The 27,856-nt window shown below is 37.4% G+C and overlaps 2 protein-coding genes across 6 annotated transcripts; both read left to right on the top strand.

Moving 5' to 3' along the window:
* The first annotated feature begins 642 nt into the window (after positions 1-642).
* Positions 643-27,771, top strand: LOC127806035 (bifunctional purple acid phosphatase 26). 5 transcript variants are annotated; one of them, XM_052342986.1, is made up of 11 exons: positions 643-1,164; positions 2,081-2,212; positions 13,614-13,840; positions 19,923-20,123; positions 20,615-20,726; positions 22,185-22,411; positions 22,999-23,137; positions 24,523-24,743; positions 25,606-25,727; positions 25,877-26,038; positions 27,397-27,771. In XM_052342986.1, the coding sequence occupies exons 2-11, from the start codon at positions 2,086-2,088 to the stop codon at positions 27,479-27,481; spliced, it is 1,623 nt and encodes a 540-aa protein (XP_052198946.1). In that variant the 5' UTR covers positions 643-1,164; positions 2,081-2,085; the 3' UTR covers positions 27,482-27,771. The 5 variants fall into 5 exon arrangements, with proteins under 5 accessions (XP_052198946.1, XP_052198947.1, XP_052198949.1 ...); XM_052342987.1 differs by having other exon boundaries at positions 13,617-13,840; XM_052342989.1 differs by lacking the exons at positions 643-1,164; positions 2,081-2,212 and adding an exon at positions 12,781-12,946.
* On the top strand, positions 9,829-11,995 carry LOC127806036 (translocase of chloroplast 90, chloroplastic). Its single transcript, XM_052342992.1, has one exon. The coding sequence runs from the start codon at positions 9,973-9,975 to the stop codon at positions 11,551-11,553; it is 1,581 nt and encodes a 526-aa protein (XP_052198952.1). The 5' UTR covers positions 9,829-9,972; the 3' UTR covers positions 11,554-11,995.
* Positions 27,772-27,856: the final 85 nt, after the last annotated feature.

The following is a 27,856-nucleotide window of genomic DNA, read 5'->3' on the forward strand; positions in this document are numbered from 1 at the left end:
GCCAAGCCGCCGCAATTGAAGTAAAAGGAGCAGAGAGGGCGGTGACCACAGGCAAACGACTGGAAGCAAAAGGAGCGGAGAAGGCGGCGGCCACAACGGGGACTGCAATGGCGGTGGGTCTTGGTGGAAGTGAGGGATAGAAGATGAAACCACGGCAGAAGTGAGGGGGAGAAAAGAAAAGAGAGAGAGACCTATTTATTGCTCATTCTCCTCAACTTAGTGTGATTTCACGCGTAATGTTGAGGGGGCTGATGGGTCTTTAAATTCAAATATGGGGTGTTTATAGGCCCCGACTAAAAGGTGAGGGGACTAATCGGTTCTCCCTTAAGTTGAGGGGCCAATTGGTTAAATGGGCAAAGATCAAGGGACAAGATATCTTTTTGAATTATGTTAGATGTATATTATTTTTGTATATTTTGGACTACACAAGGGGGTATTATGACTAAAATATTCTGCAGCTCACGCGCCTCTATAATATTTTTATCATTGATACATTTTTATATAATCTAAGATATACATAAAAGTGTACCAATAGCATTATAACCTTGCGTTTACCGAAGGTCTCACCAACAAGGAGATCGGTGTCACGTGTAAGTCCAAGAAATCCAATCATCGGCTCTTTGCAACGAGCCAAGCAACGCCACATGTCTTCGGCTCACCTCATCGCTCTCTGTTTCTCTCTCCCGTCTTTTCCACGCTCTCTCTCTCTCTACCCTTCTACAAACCCGCGTTCTGATTGTTTTTGTGCGACGCAGAATTGCTGCAACGTCTTTTCTGCCCTTTTAGCATCTAATCTGATACAAATCAAATTGCTCTTTTTTTTCTTTATCTGTTTCTTTGTCGCTTGTATTGATAATTAAATAAGTCTTGTATATCATTATTAATTGGGAGTTGAATGAGTGACCTGGTTAGGGCTTAAGGGGTTCTCCTAAACAATCTCGATTCGGATTCTTGAAATTTGTTCTTGGAAATCCGACTTGTTTTTATTTTGCAGCTGCAATTACAGCCGATTTTGAGATTTGTTTGTAATTTGAAGTGGGTTCGGCCTGATTCAGGGCGTGGTGGCTTGAAACAGTGAATATGGTTTCTGGACTCAAGCTGATTGTTTATGCTGGTTTGAAGTTTTTGGAAATCATTTTTCTGGCGTGAAACTCGAGCGATCAGGTAAAGGCTCATGTTTTGTTCTTGTCGGTTTTGTACTGTTTGTTGCTATTGCTATTAAAATTTGAGTGGTTGGCTGAAACTCAACAAAATGAGAGCGACATGGATAATTTGAGCCTTTATTTGACATGGTCTAATTCATTAGTTCAGTCAAATGCTGCGTTTTAAAGTTATTGGCTCTAAGTCTGCAACCTTTCTTTTATCGACTTGAGCAGAGCAAATTATGTGGAAAGGGTGTATTTGGGCAAAACTTAGATAAGGGACTAACTGAGCAAACCGTAATGCCTGGATGATGGGCAAAGTATTTTTCATTTTTGTGCCGTCAGGGCATCAACCATGGTGATACCACTTTGTTGAACAATTCAGAAAAAAATGGTTTTGGAAGGGATAGGAAAATAAATCCTTTGACTGATTTATCCCTCCAGGGTGCATCTCATATGTTATCAGGTTGGTACCACTTTGGTTGCTGGTCTGTCCTGAACAGTGACAGAATTCAAAGTTGTAGGACACTGACCAACAAGTGCGTGATAGAATAGATTATAGGAGCTCTTGGCAACATTAAGGAAGCAATAACAATTATATTCAGTATTTTGGTCTGAGAAGCAAATACATATATACACACGTCTGTTTCAAAGTTTGTTTTTTTTTTTGTTTATCACCTGAACTTACAAATTTAGCAGATTTTATCTAATGTCACTCATCAGATGCTTTCTAGTTCAATTTATTTTGTCTCAACCTTAATTTCTCTGCGGTGTATTCATCATTGCCCACTGTTAACTGTTGTTCTAAGAAGGTTTTAAACACTTGATATAGTTGATCTCTTTCTGCTCTTTCTGATGCCTGTTTGTATCCTAAGGAAAGAGAAGAGGATGCTACTTGAGGCACTGCACCATAACGTAATTTCTTTTTTGATTTTCAGATAGCATGATGGGCATTAAGGATTGGTTTTTGTCTCAGCTTGTATCCAAGTCAGTGGTTTCGTCAAGTCCATTGTCAGCCAGTGATAGGTTTTTCAGAGAGGAACATTTGAATGAAGAGTTCAGCAACCAAGGTATCACCCTGTCTTTTGCTCAATTGGATGTTGTTGAAGTGCTACATTCTTGTTTGCCAAAAATTTTGCATTTGTGTGTGTATGGGCATGCGCTTATGTGAGAACTAACCATTTGATTGTCAAGGATCCTCTCATGTCTTTGTTTTGTCTTATCTTTAGCTTTTAGATTTGATGATTCTGAGTTATTGGCAAACAGATGATCTGTTGAAACAAAAATAGTAAAGTCTCCTTGACATGGATATAGTTTTCATTCTGTGTATGATGTAGAATCATGAGATATTCTAAATCCTCTTGCATCTTGTCTGCTTTCTGTTCTTAGCAGCACTTTTTTTCATGTGTAATATTACAACTGGCTCCAACAATGTAGCTGGAGATTAAGATGTGGCTTTTCAATAAATTCTTGGAAAGTCTGGGGTTTCTAATTTAGAGTAGCCAAAGAGTTCTACTGTTTGTCTTATTTTTTATAAGAAGCATTATCTTAGAGTACCAGTAGTCAATGCCATATTGTTGCCTTTTCTCAGACAAGTTTTAGTTTCAAAGAAAACCAATATCTTGTTTTTTTTTTTTTTTTCTTTTTAACCAGAACAACCCCTTAAAAAAAAAAAGTATCTTGGGTTGAGTGGCCAACATCAATCCCACTAGGTCTCTAAAAGCCTTTATAGATACCTGTTATTGCTGAAAATACGATGTATACTAGTGAGGACTTCTGTTACAGCCCTCATAAAGTAACCAGAATGTGCTCGGAATATTTTTGAAACTGTAAGATGGCTCATGACTACACTTAATTTTATAAGAGTTTAACAAATAAATTTAGAGTAATTTATATTGATCATCTTTGAGGTTTGTCCTAATTGTAGAAAGCACCCCTCACATAAAACCAGGGTAAATTGCTCAATTTAGCCCTGGTTTCTCTCTCTAACCCCCCACCCACTCACCCACGCACCCCTCCCTTTCTCGTTAATCTCCCTTCCCTTCCTTTTACAAAATGTATTTTCCAATTAAAATTTTCCATTATTACAAAAATAGCAGAAAAGATGTTTTTAATTACAAAAAATAAATTTTTCAATTTTTTTCTAATCTTTATATGTAAACTAAATATATATAATATTTCCAAAATATATTCTTAATTTATAATTATTTTTAAATATACAAAAATTAAAATATTGCTGGCAATGTGGTTGCAGACTGCAGAGACCATTGCTGGGGTTCAACAAAGGAGAGAGAGGGGGAAAGAGGAGAAGGAACCCACCTCTCTCTCTCTCTCTCTCTCTCTCTCTCTCTCTCAGATTGCAATAGGGTGTGCAACCTGCAAAAACCCCCTTCTTATCAGACTCTGAGCAATGGTTGGATCTTGTCTTCTCTGGCCAGAAGTGGCAGACTTCTGCAATGTTGGTTGGTCTTCTTCACACTGAGCAGTGGCTGGGTCTCCTTCTCCCTCATGGTTGGTTTAGGTCTTCTTTTCAATCAGCACTGACTCAAACTTCAAAGGCAGCAACTAGATCTAGTTATTCGATCAGTCAGTGATCTGGTCTGTTTTGCAGTGGTAAGTAACACTTTGGTGCTTTAACGGTCTTCTCTTCCTCAGCAAGCAACAATGGCGGTGTCTGGTGGCAATATCACTGCTCTCTTCAGCAAGTTGGGTCTTCCTCCCTTATGACAACATCTCCCTTTGCAATCAGCCCACTGTAGTCTTGTCCATTTATGATATCTGGATTTGCCTTCACTGATCTTTGACAGCCTTTGCAAGGGGACCCTCCCCATCGCTGTCATCCTCCGGCTAGCAGCAGTGTTGCCTTTTTCATTGGTAGCCATTGGACTCTTATCTTCTCTAGCAAGATTTGTCCTTGCTTGGCCAATAGAGAACTCCATGTCAAAGGGGTTTCCTATCTTGTTCTGAACCATGTGAGAGAGACTGGCGTGGTTCAATCAGTTGGTGGGTTTAGTAGGAAGCCATTGAGAGAGGCAAGGAGTGTTTTTTTTTATATTTAGAAAAATCTAATGGCAATAAGTTAACGGCAAGAGAGAAATTGCAACAAGGTTTCCACAGTAAAGGTAGTAGTTGTAATTTCTCATACCTCAGGGATACTTAGTGTATTTTACTCGTAAATTTAAGTGCTTTGAACACTAACTGGAATCATAAAGTGGCCAAAAAATGAAGGTGGGTTGTTTCTTTCCCATAATTTAGGTTGCCCTTATTTGCTCAGTCCCTGAGGTTATCATGCTTGGGGCAAGGATTACAGGTCGCTATCACGAACCCAAGAATTAGGAAGATATATATATTTTTTTATTTTCGGTTGTTATATATTTAATTAGTGATTATGTTCTAAGAATTACAGTTATGGAGTAGTGGGGAAGTAGTGAAGTGATTTAGAAGCAATTATTGGCAGTGGAGGAGTGGTAATTGCCACAAATAACTGTTAGTTAGCTTTCTATATAAAGTTGTAACCCACATAGTGCCGAGATTATGTTTTGAATTATCAAGAAGAATATTGAATTCTCTTTGTTTTCCCTCAAGTTTTGTCTATTTTCTTCCGTATTTCTCTCAGATTCCCTCTTCCCATTTTTTTTCAGTTCTCCCAAATTTCAGTCTATTCTCTCTAATATTCTGTATGTTTTGCCCTCAATTCTTGTTATTTCTTTCTCAATTTCCAGTTCTATCTTCTAAAGAAGCATTAGTTTGGGCTAGGGTCCTGACATTTGGTATTAGAGTAGCAATTTCTCGACTATGATTTAGGGTTCATAGCAATTGATTCCGCTCAAAACAAGGTGGGTATTGCAGCAATGATCCAAAGTGAATTTAGAAGAATTTGGATTGTGCAGATGGCAAGAGGAACTCTTGAGAGAATGCAGACGCTGGAAAGAGTATTCAAGGAAGAAATCAATAAAAAGTTGGACAAACACATAATCATGATGACCAAAAGGTATTAGGTTAGTCTTCTAGCAGAATTACTTTCTAGGGAATATTCTGATCCAATTATTTAACAAAAGAGACCAGTCCCTGTGACAAAGGACTGTCCGCTAAAGGAGAATGCTGATCCAATTTTGGAAGGTATTGATGGTGATGCTGCTAATGTTACATGTCTTAAGCAATCTACAGTTGAACACAACAAGGTGTCAAGTTCAAGCAGAAGCAAAGAAGTTCATGACTAGGATTTGAATTTGTTCAAATCATATGACCTTGTCTTCGTCACCAATTCAATGAACATAAAAAGTTCCTCCCCTTGTAAAGCATCTCCCTCTATTTTATCATGGAAAAGTTCAGCCATTTGTAGGCATTACTGGTCCAAAAAACATTACAGTTCAAGGTGATTCTAGGTTTGTCAAGTAAGGTCAAATTGTTCCAACTGAACCAACTCAAGACCTTCCACTAAAGGTGGAGGGAGTGGATACACCATGGAGTGATCTAGTTCTGAAAGAGAGAATTAGAGCAAGTTCCTTTGGGGTTGTCCAACATTTTGATTGGAAGGGCTCAAATGTATACAACTTTGGTGTGAGATTATGGAAAATTACATAGAAAATTGAAGTGAATGAAGGGACGGTAGAAGAAAAAGAAGCTGCAGGGATTGGATGAAGAAGGTAGCTAGTGACCATGATTTATTAGGGACAATAAATCTTTTAAGGGGAAGGGAATATCACGATGCCCATGAATTAGGAAGATATTTTCTTTTTATTTTCAGTTGTTATATATTTAATTAGTTTATTTAATTAGTGGTTATGTTCTAGGAATTATAGTTATGGAGAAATGGGGAGGTAGTGGAGTGTTTTAGGAGCAGTTATTGGCAGTGGAGGAGTGGTAATTACCACAAATAACTATGGTTAGCTTTCTATAGAAAGTTGTAACCTCCACAGTGCTGAGATCATGTATGAATTATGAAGAATTTATTGAAGTCTCTCATTTCTCCTTATTGTTCTCTTTGATTTCCCCCTCAATTTTGTCAAATTTCTCCCAATTTTCCCCCTGTTTTCTATCAGTCTCCCTCATTTCGATCTGTCTCTCCCTTATTTCTTCCTATTTCTCTCTCAAATTCCAGTTCTACCTTCAAAGAAAACATTAGTTAGGACTAGGGATCTAACATTATTTTTTATTTGTTTGGGGGGGGGGGGGGGATCCAAGAGAAATGAGGGAGAAAAGATAAAACTTGAGGGAAAACAAAAAGAATTCAATATTCTTCTTGATAATTCAAAACATAATCTCGACATTGTGGGGGTTACAACTTTATATAGAAAGCTAGCCAACAGTTATTTGTGACAGTTATCACTCCTCCATTGCCAATAACTACACCTAAATCACTCCACTACCTCCCCACTACAATTGAAAATAAAATAAGAAAATATCTTCTTAATTCTTAGGACAGTGACATTCCCTTCCCCTTAAAAGATTTCTTGTCCCTAAAAAATCCAGTAACTAACCACAGTTGCTTTAGCCAATCCCCGTGGCGTCTTTTTTTTCTACCTTCCCTTCATCCACTTCAATTTTTCATGCAATTTCCCATAATCTCACCCAAAGTTGTATGCATCTGAGCCCTTCTAATTAACATGATGGACAATACCCAAGGTACCTACTCTGATTCTCTCTTTCAGAACCAAATCACTCCCTGGGGCTTCCACTTCTTCCACCTCCGGTGAAAGGTCTTGAATTGGTTTGGTTGGAACCATTTGACCTTCCTTGACAAACCAAGAATCACCTTAGACTGTAATGTCCTTTGAATTAGTAATGCCTACAAATGGATGAACTTCTCCATGAACAAGTAGAGCGAGATGCTTTAAAGGAAGAGGATAGTTGACTGTGTTCAACGAACCAGTGACCGAGACAAGGTCATATGATTTGAACAAATTCAAATCCCAGTCATGAACTTCTTTGTTGCTGCTTGAACTTGCTCCTTGCTTTGTTCATCCGTAGATTGCTTAGGACATATAATGTTAGTAGTATCATCATCAATACCTTCCAGGACTTGATTAACATTCTCTTCAGTGGACAGTCCTCTGTCACAAGAATTGGTTTCTTTTGTTGAATAATTGGATCAGAATATTTCCTAGAAAGTAATTATGTTGGAAGACTAACCTGATACCTTTTGGCCATCAAGATCATGAGTTCGTCCAACTTTTTATTGATTTTTTCCTTGAATACTTTCTCCAGCGACTTTAGTCTCTCAAGAGCTCCTCCGACCTTCTGCACAATCCAAATTCTTGAAATTTTACCATGCATCACTGCTACAATAACCACCTTGTTCTAATTGAAATCAACTGGTAGGAACTCTAAATCACAGTCGAGAATTGTTGCTCTGATATCAAATGTCAGGACCCTAGTTCTAACTAATACTTTCTTCGAAGGTAGAACTAGAATTTGAGAGAGAAATAGGAAGAAATGAGGGAGATTGATAGAAAGTAAGGGGAAAACTGGGGAGAAATCTGACAGAATTGAGGGAGAAATGAGAGAGTTCAATAAATTCTTCATAATTCATACATGATCTCAGCACTGTAGGAGTTACACCTTTATATAGAAAGCTAACCACAATTATGTGTGGACCACTCCATTGCCAATAACTGCTCCTAAAACACTCCACTACCTCTCCACTTCTACATAATTGAAATTCTTAGAACATAACTAATAATTAAATATATAACAATTGCAAATAAAAAGAAAATATCTTCCTAATTCATGGGTCATGACAGTCGCCCTTGATATTGTACTGCTTCAATTGGCAATCCAATTGAACAGTGAGCTACAGCATCAAAGATCCTATGCAGTCTTTATCATGATGAATTCCATCTAATTGCTGGCCCTCAACAAACTCCTTATTGGATTTTGACCTTTCTTAGTCCTTTCAGTGAACAAATATTTGAATAAATGGTCATGTAACTGTGTGCATTATTTGAACAATTATATTATTTAAAACAATGTTTGAAAACCGCATCTACAAGAGAAGTTCAATAGTGTATCATGGCTTTGTGATTCAGCTTTGTTGGTACAAGATTCAAGTGAAGTTGTTACTGCAGTCATCGTTTTATTTTTCTTAGATTAGAACCTTTCTTCACTGTGTGTATGTTTTTCTTAGTTTTAAAATTTTTTGAGGTTCTAGTGATTAATCTTGAAGCTTGAGTTGTTAACATAATAGATTGAGGTAATTTATTTGATATTTTTTTTCCCACTAAATAATTTATATGGCAATTACTTTTAGGGTTCTGAAACTCTTATAAAATGGTCTCTAAGGAAGGCAATATTTTATCTGGTAGAAATGAATGAAAATCATAGATTGGGGTAGTTTATTTGATATTTTTTTTCCCACTCAATAACTTGTATGACAATTACTTTTAGGGTTCTGAAACTCTTATAAAATGGTCTCTAAGGAAGGGCAATATTTTATTTGGTGGAAATGAATGAAAATCATAACCCCCCCCACCCCCCCCCCCCCCAAAAAAAAAAAAAAAAATTGTTTCTCTCTTCTTATCTTGTCTCTTTTTCCTCTCTTTGTTTTATTTCTTCTATCTTTTCCTCTTGTCCATTAGATCTTCCTCTCAACCTGCAAAATAGATATAGAATTTTTGGTATTAGAATGAAAAATTTTGAAACATCTAAATCGTATTTACATCTTCTCAGAGCTGGGAAAATAATTAAAAGGTTTCATGATTTCTTTGATGAGTGGATTGATGCAGTCTAGTTGGTGCAAGGTTTGCATCATGTTATTACTAGAATTATTGAATTTGAATTAAAATGATTGTAATTATTTTGGTCTGTATCTTTGTCTGCTGAGTTTTTGTTACTCGTGCAACTAGAAAAAAACAAACAGCTGGAATTTTGCCCAAAAAAACATGTTTCGTGTAGTTTATTCGCTCGAAGTTAAGGGTAGCATCCATAACATCATCCAGGATTTGATACAGAACATCTAATTACCATTTTAATGCCTTGGCCATAAAAATAGTCAAAAATTTCACTCTAGTTATGAAATTGCCAAAGTTTAAATGGAGGCTTCAACATTGGAAATCATATGTTAATTTGTGGTACTTAACATGTGAAGATGTCAATTTTGATCAGGTCTAACCAGACCTGTTTCTCTTTTATCTATCAAAGCAAGGGATGTCATTCATCTTAATTATGTTTTTGGCTTGTATGGCAGTGCCAGTGTCTGCTGATACATCTTGCTCCTCCATTAGTAATCACGAGAGTCAGCACCATTACCCCTCGCACGAGGTGGTTGTGGAGAATTATCATCAATCTCAGTGTAGCACCAATGAGAAGTTGAATCCACTTGCAAAAGTTGAGAATCTCAAAATTAAGTTCTTGCGTCTTCTCAATCGACTTGGGCAGTCACAAGACAATCTTTTGGTGGCAAAGGTCTTGTATCGCATGCACCTTGCTTCTCTGATGCGAGCAGGAGAATCGGATCTGAAAAAAGCAGATCTCAGAAGTGATAAGGCTAGAAAAATAGCAGCAGAACTAGAGGCATCTGGACCTGAAATAGATTTCTCAGTCAGAGTACTTGTCCTGGGCAAAACAGGTGTTGGCAAAAGTGCAACCATAAATTCTGTATTTGATCAAACCAAGGCTGTGACTGATGCATTTCAGCCTGCCACTGATCATATCCAAGAGATTTTGGGAATTGCCAATGGCATTAAAATATCATTCATTGATACCCCAGGTCTACTGCCGCCTTCAACGAGCAATTTCAGAAGAAATAAGACTATTTTGCACTCTGTGAAGCGGTTTATTAGAAAATATCCACCGGACATTGTTTTATTTTTTGAACGGCTTGACCTCCTGAATGCGGGGGTATAATGATTTTCCCCATTTGAAGCTTATAACAGAAGTCTTTGGTTCTGCAATTTGGTTCAACACCATCCTTGTCATGACTCATTCTTCTTCAGCTCTTCCTGAAGGGACCAATGGATATCCTGTCAGTTATGAATCTTATGTGACTCAGTGCACTGATCTGATGCAACATTATATTCATCAGGCAGTTTCAGATTCAAAACTTGAAAATCCCATAATTCTTGTGGAGAATCATCCTCAATGTAAAACAGATATCACTGGTGAGAAAATTCTTCCAAATGGACAGGTTTGGAGATCACAGTTCTTGTTGTTATGCATATGTACTAAAGTTTTGGGGGATGTTAATGCTATCTTGGAATTCCAAGACAGTATTGAATTGGGGCCACCTAATCGATCAAGACTGCCTTCTCTACCCCATCTTCTCTCATCATTCTTACGTCATCGTACTGTAATGGGCCCTAATGGAGCTGATAATGAAGCTGATCAGATTGCTTTTTCAGACACAGAGGAAGAAGATGAGTATGATCAGTTACCTCCTATTCGGATTCTGACAAAATCTCAGTTTGAGAAATTGACTAACTTGCAGAAAAAGGATTATCTTGATGAGCTGGAGTACCGGGAGACTCTTTACATGAAGAAACTGCTGAAAGAAGAGTATCGCAAGCGGAGAGACATGAAGGTTCTAGAAGATGGGAATTTGGCCAGTGACGATAATTCTGATAATCGGGAGCCTCCAGAGGCTGTTCAACTACCAGATATGACTGTACCTCCAAGTTTCGACTCAGATTGTCCTGTACATAGGTATCGTTGTCTTGTTAGGGGTGAACAATGGCTCACAAGACCTGTTCTTGATCCACATGGATGGGATCATGATGTGGGGTTTGACGGCATAAACCTGGAGACAGCTGTGGAAATGAAGAAGAATGTCATTGCCTGTGTCACAGGGCAAATGAGCAAGAACAAGGAAGATTTCAGTATTCAATCAGAATGTACCGCAGTTTATGTGGATCCCAGAGGACCCAGTTACAGTATCGGTCTTGATGTTCAGTCTGCTGCTAAAGATTTAATCTATACAGCTCACAGCGGTGCAAAACTGAGGTTTTTGAAGCACAATGTCGCTGAGTGTGGGGTTTCTGTGGCATCCTTTAGGAACAAGTATTATGTTGGTGCTAAGCTTGAAGACAGTATCTCAATGGGGAAGAGACTCCAGTTAATGATGAATGCTGGTTGCATGGGGGGTCATCAACAAGTAGCCTACGGTGGGAGTTTAGAAGCTACTTTAAGGGGTAGAGACTACCCTGTGAGAAATGACAGTACAACTTTGACAATGACGGTCCTCTCATTTAACAAAGAGACAGTGTTGGGTGCAAATGTTCAGTCTGAATTCCGATTAACTCGGGGAACAAGAATGGCAGTTGCTGCCAATTTAAACACCCGGAAAATGGGTCAGGTTAGTCTAAAGACAACTAGTTCTGACCATTTAGAAATATCCCTCATCGCTATTGCCTCAATTTTCAGGGCCTTGTTACGGAGAAGGGCCATAGATGGCATCGAAACACTGGAGGCAGGGTAAATTAGCTTGGCCTTTAGTTGCCGATGGAGAACTTTGACAGCAATGCATGCTGTCTTGTATTCCTCCCTGCCTCCGAAAAGAAACGGGTACGGTGTTTCCAGAAAGTTCGTTAGATGCCCATTTGGTTGCTTTTGTTGCAAAAGAAGAGGGCATTCGTATTTATCCTTCGGACATTTTTGATGATGCTTGTAAGCTCTAGTAGTACAAGCAACCTCAAGATTGTGATAGCAACAATTGTTGTTGTGGCTGGTGGTGGCCAAAGAGGTTTGTTTCTAGCATGTACGATGAGGTGATCAACTGTATAGCAAATCATGGGAGAGTAGTCTTGATTAGTTTTATCGTTCTAGTATTTGATTAGGTTGAAGAAATTGTGGGCGGCCAGTTCCATTTTTGTGTCCCAGATACTCTAGTATTACTTGCAATCAGAATGTCTTTTCTTTGACATTGTGGCCAATACATGACCTTTCGTCCACTTGGGTTTTGTGATTGGCAGAGGCATCAAAAGCAGTCCGTCTCCTGAAGAAGAATTAAATGTTCTTGTGACTTGTGGCGGCAACAAAAACATATATGAGCTTTAATATTATTACGTGATTTCAGTTATAAGAATTTGATTGTGCTATTATTTTTATTTGTAGTCTTAGACTTTATAAGGATTTTGTACTTCGAGTTTTTTGTTTTTCTTTTTTCTTTTTTTGGTTAAAAATTTGTTTCATTCTATTTATTTTTTATATTGAGTTTATGGTACGAGTGCTTATCGATATTAAATAAATTTAAAAATTAAATAAAATTAATAAAGATTTTTAAAATTAAATTTAAAAGTTTATTTTCTTTCAATTCTTTGTATGCATATGTCATCCGTCATAGTCTCGAGTAAAAAACTAATTAAAGAATAAAAAATAATTTTAACTAAAAGAAAAAAAAGAAAAAGGGTCGCCAGTGGAGAAGGAGAACCCATTGGCAGCAACCCATGGAAATTAGGTCTTCTTGTTCTTGTTCTACGATTAATATCAAAATCGATGAAGTTATTTGGTTAAATCCATTCAACTTAAATAATTATTATTATACAATTACTACTCATAATAATTACAATGTGTTTTAATTTTATAATAAAGCAGAGACTCCGGTTGGGTCCCGATGGTTCACCAATGGAGTTTCGCCACGTAGATTGGCTTGCCGACCACTATATATGCACTCGATCTTTCCCCTTCTCTTACGTCATCACCAACACAACACCACCGAAGACCGGTAATTCTAACGTACGCCTCCCGCATGGTTCTCAACTAACTTACGCCTCCCCATCATCTTCTTAAAACTGCACGCGTGGCCGAATCCATGGGCGTCATTGCCAACTGCTAGCCCTTCCACTCTCTCTCTCTCTCTAAATGATTTGAAGGTATTCTCCAAATTGTTGAAGATGATATTAATAAGCCCAGATTTAATTGATATTTGAATCCTCTTATTTAGTTGTATTCGACAGTTCTGAGGGATGGATTTGATTTTTTTTTTTCTTTTTTGTGTTTCATGGTTCAGATCATGGGTTTTCTCTGCCATTCTGAATCCTAGTTGTTGTTTGGAAACGCGACCTTTTTTTTTGTGTGTGGAACTAGATATGATTGTGATTCTGTAATTTGGGGCGTATCCGTTATTGTTGTTCCAAATGTCATTTTTATTTCTATATTCTAAGATTGCTCCATCTAGAGCCTCCTGATCTGCGATTCTTATCTGTTGGGTTGCTGGTTTGTTATGGTTTCTGTGTGTAAAGGTGTCCGAGTAAATTATAGTTATGTTTAGTGGATAAGATGGCATTTAGTTGGAATCTCAACTTTTTCGTCAGGGTCACCAAGTTCGTAACTTTTTATGTAACTATATAGCTTCAGCAGTTATAACTATGTATAACTTGAAGGTGGAGTAAGTTTATTCTAAAGATCTTAATGGATTACATAAGTGGAAGACGAAAAGTTAATTCTAATCCAAGTTTGTATGATGATGATGTTCAGTATATTTTGAGGTTTTCTCATGATGATTGTTGTGTTTTTTTCTCGTCTTCTCCTCACTTGCAGCAGTTTATGTTTCTTTTGGCTGGTTGATCAGAGATCGCGAGGTAGGAGAGGGAATGGGGTTTGTGTTGCTTCAGATCCTTCTTGCATCTTTTGTTTTCTTCAGCTTTGTCTATGGTGGGAGTGCCGGTGTCACAAGCACTTTTGTTCGTACGGAGTGGCCATCTATTGACATTCCTCTTGATAATGAAGCATTTGTAGTCCCGAAGGGTCATAATGCGCCTCAGCAAGTAAGCCTCATTGCCAAACAGTCGGACTTATAGAAGGACGTAGAATAAAAGCACAAGTAACAAAATATGTTTATTGATTTTATTTTGCATTCTCAGGTGGCAATTCCTTGATACTTTGATGCAAAAGTTATTTAGTTGTGCTAACAAAAGTAGTTTCCCCTTCCCTCATTCCTAAACCTCCTTTCCCCTTCTCTGTCCACTTCGTAGTCCATTTATTTTTAATATATATATACAAATATTTTCTCATGCCCTTGTTGTATGGAGCATAACTCCAATTATTTCATAGTGCTCTTACATATGGGTCCCAAGCCTGGACCAAAGAAAGGGTGGTTGTAGCTTGACAAGTCAAATAGCCAATATCTCATGAATATGGATTTTAGAGGAAATTAAAAAAAATTGTAGCTGATGCCAAGTAACTGAACGTTTCACAAGTGTTCATTTGAATTGATCCAAGATGGTTTGGATGATAAATATTTCAAGTATATCTTATTCTAACTGCAGAAGATAGTCTCAGGACCTGGAAAAGATGAACCTGTTTCTTTGAAGAAAGCAAAAACATTGTGCTGATGAAGACATGATAAAGCTTACCTCTGTGCATAATGTTTAACTAGATCACATAAAATGATCTTTGAAGAAATTACCTTTTAGGTTCTCTTTTTGGGAATTAGGACATACTTTTTACAGGAATAGAATAGGGATTTGATCAAACTAAGGCTTAAAAGTACTTAATTACCTTGTTCTTCAGCCACATTTTGGTAGTTGTGAAACAAGACTTTGAAATAATCCAATAGCTTGCTTGAATTAAATCCGAGAGTAGTAGAAATATATATATATATATATACAAACTACTGCTATATCACTTTCCCAGCAAGTAGGAAATGATTGGGTACTCTACTCCTAAAAAATAGGGATAACTATCTCCTAAAACTTCGGAGATAAAGAAGATGTAAAATACAAAAGATTACAACAATTATCTACTACTAACAAACATAAATTTAAATAATCTGAAGGTAATCTTGAGTTCCAGCGTGTATTATCATGCTTCTAGAGTCCTTCTCCACTTATACTTCTAATAGAAAACTGATCATGTCCAACACTCCCCCTCAAGCTGGAGAATAGATGGAAGTCATTCCCAACTTGCTAATTAGAGCCTCAAAAACTGGTCTTGGAACTGCCTTTGTTAAAACATCAGCCACTTGATCATTAGATGGTATATAGGTCAAGATTATTCCTCCTTCCTCAATTTCTCTTTTTATAAAATTCCTATCAATCCTCACGTGCTTCATCTGGTCATGTTGCACTGGATTTTTAACAATGCTAATAGCTGATTTGCTATCAGTAAATACTTTTGTTGGTTGAGATAGGGGAATCTTCAAGTCCTCCATGAGCCTTTCCAGCCAGATTACTTCACATATCCCATGAGCAATTGCTCGAAACTCAGCTTCAGCATTGCTGCGAGCCACAACTGACTGCTTCTTGCTTCTCCATGTAACAATATTCCCAAATACCTTAGTGCAATTACCCTGAAGTTGAACGACTATCTTCTCTAGAACCAACCCAATCTGCATCTACATAGCCTTCAATGTTCCTGTTTTTAGTTTTCTTGAACATTAATCCTTTTCCAAGAGTTCCCTTTAGGTATCTTAGAACATGTTGAACTGCCCTCATATGTCTTTCTGTGGGTGAATGCATATATTGGCTGATTACACTCACTGAATAAGCTATGTCTGGCCTAGTTAATGACAAGTAAATCAACCTCCCTACCAACCTTTGATACTTTTCTTTGTTCACGGGAGCATCATCACCTTTTTCTTCTAGTTTCCAGCCCTTTTCCAAGGGTGTTCCAGCTGGTTTGCAAGCTGTCATTCCGGTATCTTTCAGCAAATCCAAGGTATACTTCTGTTGTGAGATGAACAAACCCTCTTCGCTTTGAGCTACCTCCATGCCTAGGAAATATCTCATAGTTCTTAGGTCTTTAACTTCAAACTTAGCCTTCAATTGTTGCTTTAGATTATCAATTTCTTGCAAATCATCACCTGTTACAATAATATCATCAACATAAACAATCAATATAGCCCGTTTTTCCATTTTTGTTGAGTTTAATGAACAAAGTATGCTCGGATTGGCCTTGTTTATACCCTAGCTACCTGAGGGTCATGCTGAATTTGTGAAACCAAGCCCTTGGTGACTGTTTTAAACTATAGAGTGACTTTTTCAACTTACACACACTGCCACTTCCAACCTTTTGCTCAAAACCGGGGGGAACCCTCATATAAATCTCTTCTTCCAAATCACCATTAAGATAAGCATTATGAATGTCGAATTGGAAGAGAGGCCAATTAAAATTCACAGCAATAGATAATAGTACTCGAATGGAATTTAGTTTGGCAACCAGGGCAAATGTCTCCTCATAGTCAATTCCAAAGGTTTGGGTAAAACCTTATGCAACCAACCTAGCTTTGTATCGCTCAATGCTCCCATCAACCCTGTGTTTGACTGTAAATACCCACCTACATCCAACCACTTTCTTGTTAGGAGGCAATGGAACTATCTCCCATGTCTTATTTCCCACTAATGCATTCATTTCTTCCATTACAGCCATTCTCCACTTAGGATCTTCCATAGCAGCCTGAATATTTTTGGGAATATTAATGCTATCAATCTGGGCCAAATATCCTCTGAACTGTGGAGCCAATTTCACATAGGTTAGATGATTAGATATTGGGTACTTAACACATGATCTTACCCCTTTTTCTCAATGCTATTGGAACAGCCCAATCTAAGCCATCTTCTTCTTTAGTATTGCTGTCACTTTCTAGTGCAGTTGTCCCCTCATTGCTACCCTTTTTTTGCTGAAGGATCAATCTCTGGAGATGGCTGGTTTTGCTTCAATTCTGTATGACCTTTAGATTTTCTTGAGTAGACAAATAGCGGAGGATTTTTGGCTGTTGTAGGACTAGGTTTTTCCTGCTCAGAATGATGAGAGGACTTAGAATTTGCAGGATTTTTGGTATTAGGTTCAGAATTTCTAGCAGGTTCAGAATTTCTAGCACCAAATAGTATATTGTCATGAAGCAACAGTGTGTTGTCATGAGGCACTAAGAATTCTCCCCCTTGAGAACACATTGGTAGATTTGGATCGAAGGAAAATAAGGGAGAAATGGGCTCATTGGAACTGTTTTGGTAGCCTGTGAGGGAATAATAGGGAAGATCTTCATAGAATGTCACATTGATGGAAACCAAAAATTTGTGACTGGTAGGACAATAGCATTTGTAACCCTTTTGAGAGGGGGAATATCCCACAAAAATGCACTTGGTGGCTTTGGGATCCAACTTGGTCCGAGAAGGGGCATTGTTGTAAACATAGACGATGCAGCCAAAAACCTTAGGAGCAATAGACAAGATGGTAGAGATGGTTGGATACATAGTACATAGAATGCTGAGAGGAGTTTGGAATTGCAAGGTTTTGGATGGGAGACGGTTAATTAGGTAGGCAGCAGTGAAGACTGCTTCTCCCCAATAAGAATGAGGCACATTCATAGTGATCATCATAGCTCTAGCCACTTCTAGGAGGTGTCAATTTTTTCGTTCGGCCACTCCATTTTGTTGGGCTGTATATGGACAAGAGCTTTGGTGAAAAATACCATGCTTGGCCAAGTAATGAGAGAGATCATTTGAAAAATATTCTCGGCCATTATCAGTGTGAATTATTTTGATGGAAATTTGGAACATATTCAAAATTAATTTGTGGAATCGTTTGAATATGTTACCAACTTCAGATTTTTCCTTCATCAAGTACACCCAACGAGCCCTAGAATGATCATCGATAAATGTAATAAACCATCTAGAACCAGTGATGTTAGGGCATTTAGAGGGTCTCTAAATATCACTATGAATTAATTGGAAGGGAGTAGAAGGCTTATACATTTGAGTAGGATGATGAGATTTGGGTTGCTTAACAAGAGTACACTGTTCACATGAAAGAAACTACTCTTTATTACCAAACATATTAGGATATAAAGACCTAAGGTAAGGAAGATGTCCTAAGCGCTTATGCCATAACAGGACATTGGCATTGGCATTGGTTTTTACACTTAGAACAACTTTATTAGAAGAAAAACTAGAAGGAAAAAATTTTTACTGCAAGACAATAAAGGCCATCCATTACTTTAGCATTACCAATCATCCTCCTCGAGGCTCGATCCTAAAAAACACAATAAGAAGGGTAGAACATTACAGTGCTGTTCATATCTTTAGTGATCCAACTCACTGATAATAAATTATGTTGCAGTCCAGAAACATGTAACACAAAATTCAGCTTTAGATTAGAAATATATGCAATCCCCATACCCAAAACCAGTGAAGTGGTTCCATCAGCCATAGATATATTGAGAGATGAGTCACATAAGGTATAATCAGTCAAAGACCATGCTAAATTTGTCATATGGTATGATGCTCCCGTGTCAATCACCCATATATTCTTAGAAAGACTTTTAGAAACCAAGGAGTAGGGCTGGAAATTACCTTGTAGTGCTCGAGAAGCAGAGGGCTGAGGATTAGTTTGGACGGACTGATCTGTACCTTGGTTTAGAAGCCTATACAAGGCTTGAACTTGCTCTTCTGATAGATTCAGATTGGACTTATTTTCTGTTGGAGCCTCAACATTATAGGCTGCTGCTTTGGGATTATCTCTCCTCGACCGTGGCTTCCAATTTGCTGGTTTGCCATGGATTTTCCAGCAATTTTGCTTAGTATGGTTGGGCCGCTTGCAATGGTCACACCATAACTTCTCCCTTGCTTGACTCTTTGCAAAAACATCCCCCTGTTTAACAGAGGCAAGACTAAATCTAATGGGTTTTGGAGCATCACTTTTCTCCTACTTTCTTCCCTTCTTACCTATGAAAAAACTTCCTTGAGTGATAGAAGAGGCTTTGTACCCAAAATCCTACCCTGAACTTCATTCAAATCAGGGTTAAGACCATATAAGAAGTCAAAAATTCACTCTCTTTCTATCATCTTATTATATTGTGTGCTATCAGTTGGAGACTCCCAAGTAATTGCATAGAACATATCCATCTCATGCCATAATCCAACCAAAACATTAAAGTTCTCGGTCACACTGTTCATGCCTTGTTTAGTGTTCCTGAGGGCTGATCGGACTTCAAAACATTGAGAGAAATCTTCCAAATCTGAATACATATCTTGGACTGATTCTCAAACTTCCTTGGCCGTTTTGTAAAACAGGTATGTTCTCCCTATTTTTTGCTCCATGGAGTTGATTAACCAGGCCATGATGGTAGAATTTTCAGCCTCCCAAAGGCCATAGTTGGCTGCTGTAGCAGGTGGAGCAGGAATGGATCCGGTTAAATACCTAGATTTTCCTTTGCCTTTTATCTCTAACATCACCGATTGAGACCATTCCGTAAAATTACTCCCATTAAGTTTGTGTTGAGTAATTTGTAGGGGATGGCTATCAATAGGTGTTGTAGTGAGGTGTGAGGGAGACGAAGATGGAAGAGAAGCACTTGGAGATGAAGTGGCTGAGGCTTCGGTTAGGGTTGGGTTGAGAGTGGCGTCGGCCATGAATGAAACCGAGAGAAGTCACTATCGTTCTTCTTGATCGAACAATGCTCTGATACCATGAAACAAGACTTTGAAATAATCCAATAGCTTGCTTGAATTAAATCCGAGAGTAACAGAAATATATATATACAAACTACTGCTATATCACTTTCCTAGAAAGTAGGAAAGGATTGGGTACTCTACTCCTAAAAAATAGGGATAACTATCTCCTAAAACTTAGGAGATAAAGAAGATATAAAATACAAAAGATTACGACAATTATCTATTACTAACAAACATAAATTTAAATAATTTGAAGATAATCTTGAGTTCCAGCGTGTATTATTATGCTTCTAGAGTCCTTCTCTACTTATACTTCTAACAAAAAACTGATCTCGTCCAATAGATTGGCAATACACTACCTAAGATTTGATAGGCATTTTTTTAATCTATTTCTTTTTACAAATTAAAGTCAGTCTTTAGTTGTGTTATGTTTGACTACTAAAAGATTCTGTTGTAGGTGCACATCACACAAGGTGACTATGATGGAAAGGCCATTATAATCTCATGGGTAACAGCTGAAACATTGGGGTCCAACATAGTACAATATGGAACATCAGAGAAAAAGTACACATTAACTGCAGAGGGAACAGTGACTAATTACACTTTCTACAACTACAGCTCTGGCTACATTCATCACTGTCTTGTTGATGGCCTTGAGGTAACTGTCTATTGTACCCTGCAGTTATAAATAACATGCTTCACAAAATGGTCTGAAATTACGAGTAATTACTGGTTTCCAGTTGTTAAAAAAAAAAAAAGTGAAGCATAAAGACAAATGTCTGTCTGTACACAGACCATGCCAGGCTTCTAACTCTGCAATCAGACCTTCTTGCACATTGTACATGAATTATACGAGTTCTACAATTTGGGACAAGTAGAAACCTAGTTAATCTGTATGCTTGGAGGAAACATGGATGAAGACCCTTGGGCTTGCCTTGTGTCATTTTTGTTTTTCATCTTCCAGTTGTGAAGTTTTTGGCTACTGTTCCAAAGTTCAGTTTAATTTCATACCAGGATGGCTGGTTTTGAAAATTGATATCTTAATGTTCTGTTTCTATAATACACTTTGCCGTATAATACACTTTTTTTGCTATCAGTTTCTATATCTATATCTGTTTCATGAATCAGTTGGATTTTTCCTGTTTTCAGTACGACACCAAGTACTTTTACAAGATTGGAGATGGTGATTCTTCTCGAGAGTTTTGGTTTCACACACCCCCAAAGATCAGTCCTGATGCTCCTTACACATTTGGCATTATAGGTGAGATATTTCTGTCTGCTTTAGAATATCTTTATTAGATTGATAGGCAGCGCAGTTGAAATTGGAGCAGCTTAGTGTAAAGGACTAACTAGATTAATTTCCTTTCTGTTTGTAAATCCTTTCTAGTTTCCTGTTTAAAGTGTTGAAAACTGTAAACCATGAGAAAACTGACCTGGGTGATTTTGAAGGGAAAACGCAAAGTCATTTGCTCTTTCCTTCCTTAGCCTTTCCTTTGTTCCTATAATATTGCCTTAAATGGATTCCATACAGGAAATGCCATTTTTACAACTTTAATTAACATATTAGTTAAGGCCTTGTTTACAATAACAACTATAAAAAATTTTACACCGTACACTGCATTTGATTTAACATTTATCCTGGCAAGCCATACAACCTAATTATTAAAAGTTTATAATTTGTTATTTAACAATCTAGATTTTTAGCAAGCCATATAACCTAATTATTGAAAATTTTATAATTTTTTATTTAACAATCTAGATTTTACAAGGGAGGAATGAACAGTATCCGCACCAATGTTGAAGGTCCTATTACTGGACCAGCAAAGGTTAATGACAAGAACACATGCTAATAATCAAATGGAATTTCTACCATTTATTTAGCTCCTTTTGAGATGCCCTTTCTCTCTGCTTATTTGGATTAACAAGGTTAATAATTCTTGAGGTAGTTCAAACTTGTATTTTCTTAAGCCATTGCACTAGATCTGTATATATCTATCCTCTACAGAGTACAACACGTGTGAATCTCAGCTAATGTCAACTTTGTTGCTGTACCTTTTCAACAAATTCTTTTAAAGTTAAAAAGTTTTTAAAGCAAGAAACTATTCATCCTGATTGAACCGTTCTTCTTTGTTATTGCTTCATGATTGATGTTTTAGTTATGATGGTAATGATAAACACAACCTTCTTGAAGGATAACTTCACTGCTGAGAATCAGGATTACAAATGTGAAAAGCGTGGATATTGTCTTAAACATGAGGAGAAAACCATGGACTCCAATCTGTCATCTGTACTACAGATAGAAGGTCGTTAAAGCTCTAAGCCAATGAACTCACTAGATTGTTAGCTATCTAGTTAAGCAAACAAGCAGATGACTGTAGCCTAGTTTGGACTCACAGATGGAATATGAATCCTTCTGAAATGCAAAATTTTGGCATATGTTGGCAAGATGCAAAACTAAATTCAAGGCTAAGAAAGGCTGAGTACAATTTTGTAACTCATGGCAAGAGGCAGGAAATTTAGTGACATGATGTAATATTGATTAATTTGATTTTGCCTTAATATTGTAGGCACTCAAAAGATTGTAGAAAAAGTGTTTGTTAGATAGTAGTAATAACTTTATTTTTTCTCTTAGCAAAAAGAAAATTTATTTTTCATCTTAACCACTGTTTGGTCTAATATTTTGAAAATGGTTGGTGATTTGTTCTGTTTGGTTGTTTAGGTGATTTGGGTCAAACCTATAATTCTCTTTCCACAATTGAACATTACTTGGGGAGTGCTGGACAGGCAGTCTTGTTTGTTGGAGATCTTTCATATGCTGACAGGTATGAGTATCATGATGTTGGTGTTCGCTGGGATACATGGGGCCGTTTTGTTGAAAGAAGTACAGCCTATCAGCCATGGATCTGGTCAGCTGGGAATCATGAAATAGAGTACATGCCTTATATGGTAAATTAGTTCCATTATGGTATTTATAGAACATGCCTTTCACTGTTTTCTTGAGACACATTGATCCTTCTGCAGAGAATGTATACATTTTGACCTTTAAGCAAAATACTTTGACTAGTTTTGTGAAGCATGAATCTTGTCGAGTATACCTGGCCTAGAATTAAAGTTAATTATATCATTCCTTTCCCTTGAATCCATGGTACTAATTTTTGGCATAAGATGGGTATAGAAATAACCGGCTTGATAATGACATACTTGTATCTCTTCTGCACCAACCTCATGTTTGATTAGTACCTTGTGCAAAAGCATGGTAAGGCTATGTACAAAAATCCCTTGACACTCCCAAAGGAGGGAGCCTTGTGCACTAGGGACAACCTTTAGTAATTTTTATGCTAAATGGAATTTTTGTAATTCACACCAGTTGTGCTTATTCTTATAGTTTTTACATGTGGTACATTACAATTCTTAGTACAGTCTAAGCATGCTAGGATCATGAATGATCATATTGAAATGTGAATAGCAGTTGATTATTTTGTCCTCCTGGTTTTGTTCTTCAACTGACTTGCTTTTCTAATATCAATGTCTAGAATGAAGTTGTTCCTTTCAAGTCATTTCTCCAAAGATACCCAACACCACATGCAGCCTCAAAAAGCACAGGTCCTCTTTGGTATGCCATCAGACGTGCATCTGCTCATATCATTGTGTTATCCAGCTATTCTCCATTTGGTAGCTCCCGATTCCCTTCTCTTTATTCATCTCATTAGTGAATACTAATAATACACATATGCTTGTACATGTCAATTTTATGAGGTTAAGGACGGCTTTGCTCATCCAATATAATAGGATGCCTCTAACTTTGCAGCAGGTCTGTATCTGAACCAATAATCCTGATAAACACAATATGGTTTTGTGACTTTTGTCACACCTCGCATAGGCACTTATTGACCATGTGCCTCAAACCTTGGCCTAAGGAACATGAAAGACTGATTTAATCAATAATGTAATTTATACTCCATAAAAATCCTCAAATTTAATCACCATTTATTTTCTAAGAACTCCATTGAAATAATTCTAATTGGAGAAAAGCAGTTCATCTTTGTAAATCTTCTAAACAAGTAACAATTTCCAATAAACTAATGAAGTCAAATAATATCTTAACCATAATAAAATAAGATGTTAGCATTTGGTTGTGTACCAAATTGTACTCACATGGAACAGATTATGTGTTACCTTATATCTGGACATAATTGTGGACTATATTCAGAGTCCCACGTCTTTCCAGTGATATGAGCATATCCCAATTCCCACGGGACTCTAAATTAGGGTTGGCCTGCCCCCCATAAGATCATGTTTTGTGTGCCATGTGGTGACACACAAAACATGTGCATAACACAGACATAATTCTCCCAGACTCACTCTGGGCAGCTCTTTGAAGCCAACCACCACAAGGGCCTTAGGTCTTGAGACATGGAAATCTTAGGGGAACTCTAGTAGCCATCCTCGTTGTCCCCAATGCTCATGAGGTTGTGGTTTTGTTCGTAGTACCTATGGTGCTTGCTCTCAACTTTGGTTTTAAAAGTGCTTAAGTGCATGATACTGTTAGATTTCATTCCTTTTCCTTAGATGCCTGTTGAAGGATTTGAGAGCAAGAGACATGCCTTTCAGTGCTATCAATCTTGATTTGAATCTTGTATATTAATGGGTATTAGAGTCTCCAATCATAATTGTTCATTGGTTAACCATGTTTCTTGGTTCCACCTTTTCACTTGTTTGGGTTTTTGGTTGAAAAGAATTAGAAATGTACCAATTTGTGCAATCATGAGAACCAGGGATCTGGGAATTCCTTTTCATTCCAGAGTCCAGGTCTTTTGGTTCTTACCTTGCAACAAATTTTTCTGGTTTGTTGGAATAGGCTGATGCTTGTATAACAAAGGAATAGGTAATTCAATTTTAATTGTGATCTTTCCAGCACTTTACATTCCTCTTTCATAAACTAGTATTTAGGTTTTATTCTTTTAGAAGTAATTTCTTCAATTTTTCTCTTTGCTCAACAAAGAATGATGTTCCTTGCTTCTGTATTTTCTAAGTGTGCCTTACTGATCTTTTGACAGTAAAATACACTCCTCAATGGGTGTGGCTCGGTGAGGAATTAAAAAGAGTCGACAGGGAGAAGACACCTTGGCTCATTGTAATTATGCATGTCCCGATCTACAGTAGCAATGAAGCGCACTTCATGGAAGGTGAAAGCATGAGGGTGGTCTTTGAGAGTTGGTTTGTGCATTACAAAGTTGATGTGGTATTTGCAGGCCATGTCCATGCTTACGAAAGATCAGTATGCTCCTCAACTCGTATTCTTTTTTTTTTTTTCTTCTTCTTCCTTTGCTGTCTATTGTCTAGAGTCAAAAATAAAATAATGTTTTAGTAGTAGAATATTAAAGCCAAGCCAAATATAACTGCTCCTATGAGTTATTGCCTCTGGAGTAAAGATTCACGGTTCGTCTGTGTATGTGTGTTCTCTGCCATCTAATGTTGCTTCTCTGTGAAATAGTGTATGCAAACAACATATATTAGCATACTTCAACAGCAGTTCTTTCAATTAATCAAGCACATTTTCTTCTCCTGACCTTATCTGTCAAATTTAGGAGAAACAGAAAAAGGATGGAGAAACTGAGTTTTACCCTCAGTCTCACCTGTAAACTTTGTCATGTTTGAGGACTTGACCACTGACTGAAAGTAGTTAGTAGTCCGGTGGGATCTCAGCCCACACATCAGGGCCCAGTTGGCTCTTGCATAATAAAATAAACGAAGGGCATGATTTGACTTTCATTTTCTCCTCCACCCCTGCATAGCTAAATTAAAATTTTCGTTTTGAAAATTGGGCCTGTCTGATAACATCAATTATCCAAGTATTTTAGGTTGACACTGGAACACCCATTAGTTTCAGCTTTTTGGGAAAGTTTTAGGAAAAAAGTGAATTGGTAGCTCATTTTAGCTGTGAAGAATTTATGTGCTCACTTACATTTGCTCCATATGTCATTCTGTCAAAACAAATAAAAAAAATAGGAACATGTCGATCGATATTCAATTTGATTGGTTGTGAATGCTTCCACTTTCATATTTAGCTCCATTCATGTAGTAAATCTACATAGGAAGTTGATTTCTACTAAAGGAAACTTTTCCCCTCTTACTTCCAGTACCGGATTTCCAACATTCACTATAATGTTTCAAGTGGGGATCGGTATCCTATACCTGATAAATCAGCTCCTGTTTATATAACTGTTGGAGATGGAGGAAATCAAGAAGGCCTTGCTGGAAGGTGAGATTAGTTGCATCATATTTGAAGACTGCCCTGGTTCTGATGACCTGATGATGAACCAAATGTCACCAATTCACCTGCAAGTATCGATTGATTCTGTTGTTTTGTGTTATGGCCTTGTTTCATGCCTGTTTGAACTGGTTTTGTAGGTTTAGAGACCCACAACCGGATTATTCTGCATTCAGGGAAGCCAGTTATGGGCATTCTACATTAGAGATAAAGAATAGAACACATGCGTTCTATCACTGGAATCGTAATGAAGATGGAAAAAAAGTGCCAACGGACTCTTTCATACTTCACAATCAGTATTGGTAAGTACAATTGACTGCCTTCATGTTGTTCTTGTAAATTACTCTTGTGGTACGTGACCTCTTTCCATGGTAGTTTAGTCTTCTTGAGCCAAAAGGGACCAAAAAGGAAGCTGACACAGCTTGGAGTTTGATTTGGTGCATCATTTAAGAAAAGCAAATGATCCAAAAGAACTCTCTCTCTCTCTCTCTCCACACCCCCCACCCCCACAAAGAGAGCGAGCTTAAAAATTTTCTGGCATAATAGCTCTATGTGCCTGCCGAGTTGCTTTAATGGAATTATAAGGTAATGATTAATTTAGACTTATAAAGATCCTAAATGCAATGTGGCATCTTCGCTAGAGAGAGAATTTTCATTTTAATGGGAAGTACCATGGACCAATTGAACAGTTTGATCCTACAGGAATTAGTAATGGGATTATCCAAGACTCACTATATAAATCAAATTCTCAAATTTTAGGTTTCTCAATAATGTTCAATACAGGAAAATTCATTTTGATACTATTTTTTTTAGCATGAAAACAGAAAATACACGGCATATATATAAGAAGTTGTTAAGATGGCAAACTTTTCGTCTAAAGATGTGGTTGCACTTGGAAGTTAATAATACTATGCTTCCGAATCTTTTAATTCTATGGATGCAAGTACTATTTGATGACTGTCTCCATGTAAAAAATCAGCAGCCGTTCTATCTTAGTAGTCTATCGTTTGAAAAAAAAACTATATATATTTGCAAATAATAGAAATTTTCATATTGGCTTTAGAGGAAAGTTGGTTCCTTAAAAGTTATTAATTCTTAGAGATATTAAGTAATGTAGATTGCATCACAATTGTTTCACTTTAGGAAACATGATATATAAGTTTGTGTATGGTAAACATGCATGGTAATATTTTGGATATTTTTGATTAATCTATATTAAGAAGTCATCTCTACTAAGGTAGTTATTTGCCAATGAGCATAACAGCGTGTCAAGTCTTATTCTACTATATGGGATCAGTTACGTGAATTTTAGCTTGTTAATTATTTCTGTCTGTGGCCTTTGTCTTCTATAGAGCTCTTATGTATGTCGTTGGATCTAATGAGTTTTACACTCACAATTGGGACTGGCTGTAAATAAGCAAAATTACAATGCAAATCTAAATGCCATCAAACTGTCACCTATTTGATCATCAACTATGAACATTGGTCCAAATAACACTGGAAACTTAAACAGGATATAGAATCCGGCTAGGCAACTGCTTTTAGTTTATGAGAAGTGGAAAACAAAATTGTTGCCAGTAACTCTTTTGATGCGTTATGTAAATGTTCATTTCTTTTCTTTTAACCTTAATGGCTAATTCTTGTCGAGGTGGTTGTGCAGGGGAACAAGCCGGCGCCGGAGAAAGCTCAATAAGAATCATCTCCACACAGTCATTCAACAAGTTCCTTTAACTAATGCATTTTGAGAAGTCGGCTCCAACGCATTCGAACTTCAGCAAGAAATTAAGTTGCTGCATGTGTATGTGTTTGTGGGTTGCAATTATTTAACTGTATCAAGTAGTTTACAGGCGACCTCTTGAGTGCAACCTCGCAGGCCATTTCATTGTTTTCGGACACTCGTCCCAAAAAGAAACATGTGTCGGTGATCGCAGTCGCCTGAAATGTGAGCATTTTGTCCTTGATGTATAACACGAAGTCGAATATGCACATTGCTTCTTGCTACTGCTTTGCTATAAAACCACGTAGCTGTTGGTTAGTAGCAAGTAGAGGGTCTGGATGGGGGACCTGCTATTGCTCACTTGCATTTACCCTATAGATAATGTCGCCACTTGCTGGTGACT

This window comes from Diospyros lotus, chromosome 7 (assembly GCF_014633365.1).
Source record: "Diospyros lotus cultivar Yz01 chromosome 7, ASM1463336v1, whole genome shotgun sequence".
Classification (NCBI taxonomy): Eukaryota; Viridiplantae; Streptophyta; class Magnoliopsida; order Ericales; family Ebenaceae; genus Diospyros; species Diospyros lotus.

What these genes read in the sequence shown, in the direction of transcription:
- LOC127806035 (XM_052342986.1), top strand. Translation starts at nt 2,086, where the DNA reads ATGATGGGCATTAAGGATTGGTTTTTGTCTCAGCTTGTATCCAAGTCA. An exon ending in GTCTTGTTGATGGCCTTGAG is followed by an intron (nt 20,124 to 20,614) that starts GTAACTGTCTAT and finishes TCCTGTTTTCAG; the next exon opens with TACGACACCAAGTACTTTTA. An exon ending in ATCCAGCTATTCTCCATTTG is followed by an intron (nt 23,138 to 24,522) that starts GTAGCTCCCGAT and finishes ATCTTTTGACAG; the next exon opens with TAAAATACACTCCTCAATGG.
- LOC127806036 (XM_052342992.1), top strand. Translation starts at nt 9,973, where the DNA reads ATGCGGGGGTATAATGATTTTCCCCATTTGAAGCTTATAACAGAAGTC.